General features: G+C 59.4%; 1 protein-coding gene across 1 annotated transcript; it reads right to left on the reverse strand.

Moving 5' to 3' along the window:
- Positions 1 to 250: 250 nt before the first annotated feature.
- Positions 251 to 7,785, reverse strand: HS3ST6 (heparan sulfate-glucosamine 3-sulfotransferase 6). Its single transcript, XM_032605726.1, has 2 exons — positions 6,129 to 7,785; positions 251 to 1,007 (listed from the first exon to the last, which is right to left on the reverse strand). The coding sequence occupies exons 1-2, from the start codon at positions 6,539 to 6,541 to the stop codon at positions 392 to 394; spliced, it is 1,029 nt and encodes a 342-aa protein (XP_032461617.1). The 5' UTR covers positions 6,542 to 7,785; the 3' UTR covers positions 251 to 391.
- Positions 7,786 to 11,044: the final 3,259 nt, after the last annotated feature.

Here is an 11,044-nt window from a genome sequence, read left to right on the forward strand (position 1 = left end):
GAGCCTGAGGGTGGTCTCCAGAGTCACCAGGGCTGAGCTGTATGTCACCGAGCAGGCACCAAACCTCTCTGAGCCTAAGTTGCTCACTTGTGACAGGTGGCCAAGTTCACTGCCCACCTCGAGGGATAGACAAGGATCGGGTTTTTAACCACTCCCAGCATGAACAGTGCCCAGTAATGTTAGCTGGCAGGATTATCATCCCCGCAGGAGGTGGCACCTCCAACCCCACCCTGCAACCCTCAAGGGCACGTAGAAGAACACAGATCCAAACTTTATTTTGTAAATATTTCTCTCTGCCCAGCCCTGTGTACAGGGCCCACTCCGGCTGGGTGACAGGCATAAATTAAGGTCACTGAGCGTCCCCAGGCAGGGTGTGGGTTCCCCAGCCCCATTAGTCCCAGCCGAAGTCCTGGCCAGTCATTTGGTAGAACTTGCGGTTAAAGGGCCGGTAGAAGGCCCGCAGGCGCTGGACCATGGCCTCAGGCACACGTGGGTGGGGCCGGCCCTTGGACTTGCCCAGGCAGCGGGGACGGCCGCTGCCCTGGGCCTTCTTGAGGCAGGGGAAGCCCTTGGTTGCGTTGAAGTAGAAGTGCTTGTCTGTGACCACCCGCTTGAGACCCAAGAAGTCCTGCACGTGGCCCAGCTCCCCAGCGGGGTCGCTGACCAGGCGCTCGCCGCTAACAAAGAGGAAGCGGGACAGCGGGAAGTAACGCAGCCAGTTGTCCAGGTGCTGGGCGTACAGGCCGATGCGCACGGCACTCCAGGCCGTGTCCACGGGGCCCAGGCCTCGGCGGAAGGCCAGGGTGCCAAAGCTGGGCAGGCCCGGTGTCTTGGAGAGCATCTGCGCATAGTCAGAGATGGCCCGGGTCACGGGGTTCCGCACGACCACGATCAGCTTCGTGGCCGGGGACATGCCGTGGATGCGGCGTGGGGCCTCCCGGGTCACGAAATAGCTGGGGGTCTTCTCCATGGTGATCTGCCCATCCAGGGTGCGGGGCATCAGGCTCCTGTGGGAAGGTGGTTGGAGAGGGAGGCATGAGCAGGTGCTGGCCCTCCTCCAGTCCTCCCATGCTAGACCGGCCCCCAGAGGCCCGAGACTAAACTCCCCTTCCTCCAGGGAAGCCCCATACCTACAAAGCAGGCGAGCCTCCCCATCTCCCCTTCCCCACCAGGCCCACCCATCCTAAGTGTCTGGGTGGGCAGCCTGGGGTGTGGGCCGTGAGGGCGCCCAGCCTCAGCACAGGCTCACAGTAGGGGCCCATCCTCCAAGGCTATCCACACCCCTCCCAGAGCTTGACTGCACCCCAACCTTGACACTGCTGTGCCTCTCACCCCAGACCCAGCACTCCCCAGACTTGCCACCCATAAGGCTCCACCCACCATCCACCCCCACAGGCCCCTGCACTGTAACTACCCCAGTCACACTTTCATTAAGTGGCTGATGGTGTCCCTTGAATTAGGCCATTAGTTACTGACAAGCGTCCCCAAAAATGGGCAGCTGCCCCTCCTATCACTCCCTCCCCTGCATGGCGTCTCCCGCCTTTGGTGGCAGCCCTGCTAATTCTCCCCAACCTGGGCCCCCGCAGAATGCTGAAAGCCACAGTGCAGCCCAGGACACTGGAGAGGTCATTGAAGCAGCCTGAGGATCTGTCTCAAGACCCCAGCCGCCTGGGTTGCCCAGACCCAGCTTGGAACCCATGGTGCAAGGCTGCAGCTGCAGCATTTCCGAGTAATCCTCTCATTCTGACCAGGGGTGGGGGTTGGGGGGTGGAGGAACCTTGGAACCATCCCAAGGTTCCGGGGGAGTCAGCTGGTGACAGACCCCTGACAACCCCAAACCTGGGGAAGCCCATCCTAGCACCCCACCCAGGCAGTCCAGGGACCCTGGGTAGCATCCTGAGGCCACCCTGCCAGCCAGGTAGAACAGGGTGGGGAGGGGCAGGGTGCAGCAGCAGGGCCAGCTGAGCAAACAGCTCCGAGGGAGGGCTGGGAACTAGGTCAACAGAGGCAGAGGCTATCAGGCTCTGTGCTAGGGACGGGGTGGGGGGTGTCTCTGTCCCCCATCTCTGAAGGAGCTGCCCCCAATCCCACTGACAGCCCTCAGGACTGGCCCCAGCCAGGAGGGTGACACACAGGACAAAATTCAGGTCTCATCCAGCCTAGTGACCCCCAGACACGAGCTTTCTGAGAGACGGTCTCCTCTTCCTGCTCAGGCCAGGTGGACACCCAGGTGTACAGGCACACGAGTTGGCGTGCTCAGCTTGGAGGGTGCTGATGTCGGGACTGGAGAACGTGCACACATGAATCCCAGGCATGCCGCCAGCTCCCCTGACACCACCCTCTTGGCTCGGTGGAGTGGGGTGGGCTGCAGGGTCTGCCGGCTGTGGGAGCTGCCCCTCCCCTCAAACTAAGGCCCTGGGCAGAGCTGGTCTACAGAAGTCATGGGAGACAATTCTGCTCCCCCCATGTCCCAGGAGTGATCTGGGACTCCTTCCACCCCACTCACTGCCCCACTTGAGGCTCAGAGATGGAGCAGGAAGTGTTGGGATGGATGCCGGCTGCAGCTGCTGGGAGGCGGTGTTGGCTTGGCTTCTGCTCCCAGGAATCCAGGTGGGAATTGCACCCAGCCCTCCCTGTGAATAAGTTCAAAGAGAACTTGGGTGGGAACAAGGCCAAGGGCTGAGGTTCAGGACTGCAGCCTGGGGTAGCCAGCTCAGGGAACCCCCCTTCCCACAAGAGGGAGGACAAAAGAAGGCGGATCTCCCCGCACTGGACCTCGATGCTGAGACCCACAGACATAAGCCAGTGCCGACAGACGTCATCAGAAGTCACCGCCCTCCCTTCATCACCCTCCTGAGGGAGGGAAACAGTCCTGACTGCTCTGGGACCCTCCTCACCGACCTCTGACACCCCCTTCCCATCCCTTTCCTCCCCCAGGTGCCCAGTGACCCCAGGAGCACCCTCTTTCTTTCTCCAGGCTGGGCTCACCTGGTTCTGAGTATCCCCACCCCTTCCGGCCTGCCTGGGGGGAGGGGCTGCAAGGAAGCGGACAAAAATTAGAGGGACCTTAGCACCCACTGCTGTTTTCTCTCCAAGGAAGTCAGAGGAGAGGAAGTCAGGGAGGTGCCCCCAGCCCCACCGTGGAAGGGGGATGGGAACGGGGATGGGGGAGGCTTGACTTTCCAGGCCCACTCTTGCCACAAACCAGCTTTGAGATCTGAGATCTTTGGGATCAATTACTCAACCTCCCCAGGCCTCAGAAGCCTGTCCCCAGCCAGCCAGGCACAGAGGAGTGGGGGATGGGGGCTTCTTGGGGGTGGGATAGACTGGGGAGAGAATGAGAGGAACTTGACTCTGACCCCCACACTGCAAACATCTGACAAGTTGCTCTGTGGACACTCCCTCCCTGCTCATCTGGTCTGCATTTCCCTGCGGCTTCCACCCAGCCCCAGGCAACTCTCCCTCCTCTGTCTCAGCCCCACCCCCACCCCTCTATCCTGCACCTCGCCTGGGCCTCATCCAGCGGGGCCTGGGACTCAGCAGAAACCAGCTATGGTTCCTGTCTGGAACAACACGGTACCAGGAGCCAAGGGGGTGGCCCTACCTGTATCCCTCCTGGTCTCTGTGCTTTTCCAAAATACTAAGGTCAAAGTACAGCCCCCACCTGCCCCCAGACAGGGCGCCCCCTTCTGAACTGAGACTTGGGGGTGTTTGTCTGTGTGACCCCAGCACCTGCCAAACAGAAGGTGCTCAATGAGTCAGTGACTAGATGAACAAATGCTGTGTGAGCTTGGGGACACTTGGGGGTCACGGTCCCCAAGAAGGAGGATCCTCAAGAGCCTGAGGGATGAGCTGAGGCCCAGGGAGGGGGACTGGTTTGGCCAAGGTCAACTTTGAGCAGCGCAGCACCCCTGCCACGGCCAAGGGAAGGGCCAGAGTCACTGCCTGGTCACAGCCCAGTGGGAACAGGTGTCCCAGAAAGTCAACTGGGGGCACTGGCCACTGCTCCTCTACTCACCACCCCACACCCCCACCAAAAACAGGCTGTGGAGGCTGGGCCCAGGGTCCTGAGAGCAGACAAGGCCACCAGACCCTCCCTGCCCGGGGGCTGGGCATCCTCTTTGCAGCTGGGGAAACGGGCAGGGGTGGGCATTTTCAGAGGTTCACTGCACACTCACGGCTGGTTGGAAGGACAGTCAGGTTCAGAGGCACAGGTGCCTATGAGCAACACCATGCCCACGTGCACACACATCAGCGCACAGCCTCGTCCCTTGGAAGGCACGTGGACACACGCACTCCAGAAGCTCAGCCCTGCACCAGCCAGTGAAGGGTCAGCACTAGCCAGCCCCGAGGGACAGCTCCAGATTAAAGGGGCGGAAGCCACGGACCTGACCCTCTGCCTCCTCTGCAGCACCCCTCCCCGCAGTGTGGTGGCTGGGCTGAGGAAGGAGAAAGTCTCCTCTACCAGACTTAAACAGGCTGCTGAATCATCCCACTCCCATCTCCGGCCTCAGGGACACCAATGTCCCAAGAGCCCCTCCCCTGTGCTGAGGATCTGACCCCGAATCTGGGTCCAGCTGGCTTCCTATCAGGCCCCTCAGGCTCCCCAGACCAGTCCCCCAGAGCTGAAGCATGTGCCCAGGGAGGGCCTGGATAGGCTCTCAGGATCCCTGGCTCTTTGGGAGCCTTTTTAGGTCTAAACCCAATTCTAGACTCTCCTGCAGCCCCTCATTAGCCCAGCTTATGGGGTCAGTAGTGAGCTCTGAAATTTGCACTATGGTTAACAATGTGTCCTTCCCCTTCTCCATCCTCCTCCTTCCCCCTCCTCTTTTTCTCTGCACAGAAGTGAGGAATTAGGGATGCTTTCAGATGCTGAAGCACTGTCAGAATGGGGTAGTGGTTTCTCCCTGAGTGTTGAGAATGCAGGGATTCAGACAGTCGGGTCCAGGGATGGACTCACCTCCCCCGTCACCACACAACTTCCCTAGACCTCTGACAGCAGCAACCCTTCAGAGTTCATGAGCCAGAACCCCCTGTTCTCATTGGGAACCCTCCAAACCCATAAGTAATTCTGATGCAAAAAAGCAAAGATAACAAGGGTGGGGGCAGGGTGGAATCTGGGTACAGAAAAACTGGTAAACCTGTAGGTAAAAAGTCTCAGTCCTGCCACCCGCCACTCCCCACTAATTTACCAGGTGACCTTAGGCAGGGTCTTCTCTGGCCCTTAGGGGCTTGGCCCAAGCTTGGGGATGAGGCTGGTGCTGTGGGGAGTGGGGTGACTCACCCTCCATCTGTAAGCCCTCATTTCCCCGAAGGAAGGGATAGAGCGCTGAGGCAGGCTTGTGCCCGACTGACAGAGGCAGAGGGCTGGGCCTCACACTCAACCTTCGGTGCTAACCTCGGCAGGGAGGGGCTGGTGTTTGACCAGCCACCAGGACAGGTTACTTCAGCTGCGGCTGGGTGCTCCCCCACGTTCCACCACACCCCCCAAGGCCATACTGGGTGGGAGTCAGGGCAGCTACAGAGCCTCATGACATGAGGCTGGGATCCCAATTCCCATCCCTGGGCATTGACTCAAAGGCACCCTCCTCCTTTCTAAAGACCAGACTTTCTCCAGACACCCAGGACTATGGAGAAGGATTCCTCTCTCCAGGATCAGGGGTCTTACGGGTGGGGAATGGGTTGACAGATACTTTCTAGGAGGCTGCAGGGAACCCGGAGACCCTTTCTTAAGGTAACTGACCAGAGTTCAGACATGTTCCCCTCAGTGATGCAGGGGAGAGGGCCAACTGAGTATGAAGCATTTCTAAAGCACCTCAAACCCCACAGGCTCCAAACTACTTCTCGCTGGAATCGCACTCTAGCCCCGAACCAGGGCTTTCCCTGGAGTTTTCAAAGTTTCTGGGAGTCCATGGCCAGTGACCGACCCTCTTTTCCATAAAACATGCTGCAGGAGGGCCGCGTCCTCCCCGCCAAGCCTCAGCCCCCACGCAGGCTGGTCTCAGCCCCTGAAGACGCCTGGAGTCCTCGCCCCGCGGGGTCCCCAGTGAGACCCCTGGGGCACACCACGCGGTTTCCCGGAAGGCACCCGCCAGGAAGCCGATGGGGCGGACGGGACGAGCGCTCACCGGTACCAGGCGAGGCCGCGCTCGTAGCACCTGTCGAAGAAGTGGGGCTCCGAGCCGAGCGCGCGGACGTCGGGGTGCAGCCGCAGAAACTCCAGCAGGGCGCGCGTGCCGCCCTTCTTCACGCCCACGATAAGCGCCTGCGGGAAGCGCCGGCGGCCCGAGCCACTGGCCACCGGCAGGCCGGACGTTCCGGGGCTGCGGGCTGCGCGGGGCGGCTCGGCGGGCGCGGGGGCTGGCGCGGGGATGCGGCCGGCCGGCGGGCAGCGTCCGGGGAAGGCGCAAAGGCAGTAGGCTCCGAGCACCAGAGCGGCGAACAGCAGAGGCGCACGGGGCGCCCGAAGCGTGGCCCCAGGCCCGCCCCCGGCTCCCTGGCTGCCTCCTGCCCCGCCGCCCAGGCCGCCGCTACCTGCCATGGGGCCACACCGCTCCCAGGCCTGGGAGCGGGGACTGCAGGAGGGCGCACATCCCCGCCCGCGCCGTGCTCAGTCCGCTTGCGCCCGGCTTCTGCTCTGCGCCCCACTGCCCAGTCTTCTGGGAGCCGGGAGGGACCAGTGCTAGGGCGGGATGCCCCGCCCAGCCCAGAGGCCCCGCCCCGCTTGAACCACTGCTCCACCCGGGACTCGCGGGCACCTACGGGCGCCGCGGCGCGACTCCGAGCCTCAGTGACTAGCCGGACGCGCCCGCTCGGAGACCCCAGGCCCCAGCCCGCTCGGGATGCGGCGGCGGCAGATTGGGACGCAGGACGGTGACAGGACTGAGCTGCTGGCCAAAGGACCCGCTCTTAGAGGGCCGATCGCTGCCCCTCCCGGACGAGGGCAACGCGGCAGGTGCGCGAGAGGAACAAGCAGGCCAAGAAGTCGCGAGCACCTGGCCCTAGTGAGCAGAGGGGTTCCGGGAAGGTGGAGGAAAGTCTGCGGCGGGAATGGGGCGCATCTTGCTGATCGTTGGCTTGCCATTGCCATGCGTCAGGGTCACGGGCGGTTGGAGAGGACTAGCCAAGTTGATTACCATTTTAAAGTCTGGGAGACAGGCTCAGGGAGGACAGGCGTCTTTCCCAAGGGCCCAGTGAAATTCAGACCTCAGTCTTCTGACCCTTTTTACCATGTCACACGGTCTGTCTGTGCAGCCTAGTCCACCTGGTGTTGCCCTGGGATGTCAGTGACCCATCTCTGGCACTGGCAAAGCGGCTCCTATTGGAGATGTGAAGGATTCGGGAGACCTGTGCTGGGGAAGCTAGAAGGAGGAGCCGGGGTCCTGTCCTAGGAGCTTCCTCTGAGGGGCAGGGAGACTCAGGGGCCACTCCCAGTAATGAGACCTGCTGGGCGCTGGACACTCTGAGGGAGTTTTACGCACCCCCAGGCTCACTGAACCCCCAGCCCAGCACAAAGAAGGCAGAGGAGAGCTGGCTGGGAGAAGGTGAGCACAGCCCCAGGTAGAGACAGAATGGAACCCATGTCCTGCCTTTGCCTCTACCCCAGACTTCCTGGCCTCAGGGTTGGTGCAGGTGGGCATGGGCTCCCCGAAGAGGCCAGCCTTCCTCCAGCCAATGCCCAGAGACTACTGCCCTGGCTTCTGCTGGTTAATGGGCTGTTCCTGAGCCTAATGGTATCTGGATCTAAGGGCAACCTGGAGCACTTCCCCAGGGCAGGGGCCTCCATGACCCACCCAGAGGTAGCCTTGGCCAGAAGAGGGCTCTGCAGAGCCAGTGGGGTGAAGACCACTGACCAGGCCCTCAGCCCAGTTCCCAGATGCCATGCCTGCATCTGCTTGTCAGGGCATGACTCAGCCAGGAGCCCTGTCTGTGGGGTGTTGGCACAGCGCTGTCTGGGGTACATGCCAGCACATGCAGGGTCACAGGAAGTTCTTCTTCTGGTCTAGCTTAAAACGGGATTTATTCCAGACAGTCTGGTTCTCCTTAGAGCCACCCACTCCACCTGCAGCACCCACCCAGAGCCTCAGCAGCCACCACTCAGGGCTCCAAATTTCAGCTTTAAAACCTGATGGCCCCTCTATCTCCCTGCCCAGCACAGGCACTGGCTAGGCACCCCCTAGCCTTTGCTCATGCTGTTCTCCCTGCTGGGAATGCCTTTTCCTTAGTCCCGCCCCCCACCACACACACACACACACACACACACACACACACACAGAGATACACCTTGAGGACTTTCCAGGAAGAACTTACCAAGAACAGCAGGACACCAAACATGCTGGGGGTGGGGGAGTGAGGTCCAGGGACAAGTGTCAGCTTGGTGTTTGGCATCTGATCCCCTCTTTCCACCCACCATCTGGTTCTCAGGTGAGGGGTGGGTGCAAATCTGAGGACATCCAGGATGGCAGCCTTGGGAAGTTTGTTCACCAGTGTACCTCACAGAGCCTGGTACCTGATAGGCACTGAATAGAGACGAGCCAGTGGAAGGATGGGAGTGGAGAGGCTGAAGAAGGCTTTCTAGAGTAGGTGATTGTCAGGCAAGGAGCAGGACAGCATCCCAGTCGGCTGGGGAAAGGCCCAGCAGCAGAGAGCATAGTGATGGGATGGGGGTGGCGAGGAGGAGGAATGGGGTAGAGCCGAGGCTCATCTCTGGGGAGTGGGTCCCAGCCTCATCTTTCTCTAGCACATAGCCTCAGGCTCCTACCAGCCTAAACCTCTGGTCCCTAAAATAGAAACCTGACTCTGAAGGAAGAGCTTCATTGAAATGCAATTCCCATAACATGCAATTCGGCCATTTAGTTTCTCAAATTCAATGGTTTTCAGTATATCCACAGTGTTGTACAACCATCACAATAAATTTCAGAACATTTTCATCACCCCAAAGAGAAATCCCATACCCGTTAGAAGTCACTCCCTGTTCTCCCCCACCCAGCCCCTGGCAACCACTAATCTACTTTCTGTCTCTGTGAATTTGTCTCTTCTCCACATTTCGTATAAGTGGAATCATACATTATGTGGCCTTTAGCAACTGGCTTCTTTCACTCAGCATAGTGTATTCAAGGATCATTTATGTTGTAGTGTGTGTGTGTCAATGCTTCATTCCTTTTTAGGGCTGAATAGTATTCCACTGTATGGATGGATCACATTCTGTTTATCTATTCATCAGTCAATGGACACTTCAGTTTTATCCACCTTTTGGTTATTGAGAATCATGCTGCTGTGAATGTTGATTTACAAGTTCTTTTCTGGACATATGTTTCATTTCCCTTGGGTATATACCTAGGAGTGGAATTGCTGGGTAGACAGTAACTACATTTAGCCTTTTATGAAGAGTCCTTTTGAAGGTTAAATCTGGGAATTTCACAATCTACATCTCCATGCTCCTCACCCCCAGAGCTGCTGCCTTCCCTCTTCCCCAGGATGTCTGAGTGGCTCCTCCACTCTGCCTCCGCCCTGCTTTGCCATCAGAGTCCAGCCCGAGATCCCCGCTGTGTGATCTAGGGACAGTGAATCCCCCTCTCTGAGCCACAAGGTGAAAAGTCACTTTGGGGCCCCAAAAGAGACCAGGCCATGGGGGCACGGGGTGGGTGGCTGTCCCTGTGCCCTGAGAGGGTGGCTCAACTCCTGCCCTGTCTGGTCACGCCTCCTGTCAAGAGAAAACAGGTGTCAGCCAGGCGCTTCTGCACCAGCCTGATCTCCCCTGGGGCCCCTCGGCTTTGAGGGCTCCACATGGCCCAATTTCAATTCCCCTTTCACCTTGTCTGGACCCCCACGCAGGATGGCCAGGCAGAGGTCCCTCCTTAGGCCAGCCATCAGACGAGCAAATAAGTCGGGTTTGATGTGGCAGCCAGGCAGGAACAGGGAGAATGTGGGAGAGGAGATGGGCTGAGCTGCACAGGCTGCTGGGTCACATACACATCATTCCTGGGGGAGATGACAAGGGGGGCCAGAGCAGAGGGGATCAGAGAAGGCAGGTCTAGGAAGGGAGTCCTGAGGAGCAAGGTCATGGTGGGAGGAAGGCCCAGCCTGGCCTCACAAATCCATGACCCAGCTACCCAGCTATGTCTGTGTCTCCTTCACAGACTCTAATTATTTCCCTGTGGGTGATTTTGATCCCCGTCTATCTCCTCCACCTACCCATGAGCTCTGCAAGGGCAGGGATGGGGTCAGTCTTGAGCCCTGCTGTGGCTCCATGCCTAAGCATGGTGAGTGCTTATGAATGTTTGTTGAGTGACTGAGTAACTGACTCTGTGTGTATGTCTGAGAGTCTAGGTGTGGACCCCTCTCCCACGCCCCTCTCCGCCTCCTTCCTAGCCTGTCCCCTCCGCAGAGTGGGCACCCCCAGCCTAGGCCCCCACAGCATCGCAGGGTGTGCAAGCAGCTGCCTCACTCTGGAAAATGATTAATAACAACGCGCAGTCCGTCCCTCTGTGGGGGACAGCTGGGGGAGATTTCACACATTCGGGCCTTCCAGAAACTTCCTCCCCTAGAACCACACCCCTACCCCCCAGACCCACTCCCACAGCCTGCTGGGATTCCTCAGCCTGCAAGGGGAGCCAAGGGGAGGGGGCTGCGACTGAGGGCGGGCCCAGCTGTCCTTGATTTGTGTGGGATTTTTCCACTTGAGATGCCGGATTTGCCCAAGCACATTGAGGATGCAATTTCCTCCTGGGGAGGGACCCCTAAGAGATGTCTACCCACCTACCCCCAGAGCCCAGTTCAGCCTGCTAGGGAACAAGGGGGCCAGGAGGCCATGGGGAGTGGGGTGGGGGGTGGGGGTCGTGCAGCACAGTACAGAGCTGACAGCAAGGACTTTTTAGGCGATGAAGGCTGATTCAATCCCAGCTCTACCCCTCCTAGCAGGTGACCTCGGCAGGTATCCAGCCTCTCTGAGCTTCATTTTCCTACTTTATAAAACAAAGATGACACCAGCCCCCACCTCTTTGGGTGCCTGGCTTCTAAGCTCTTTATGATTAGGAGGTAGTGG

Source organism: Phocoena sinus, chromosome 15 (genome assembly GCF_008692025.1).
Source record: "Phocoena sinus isolate mPhoSin1 chromosome 15, mPhoSin1.pri, whole genome shotgun sequence".
NCBI lineage: Eukaryota > Metazoa > Chordata > Mammalia > Artiodactyla > Phocoenidae > Phocoena > Phocoena sinus.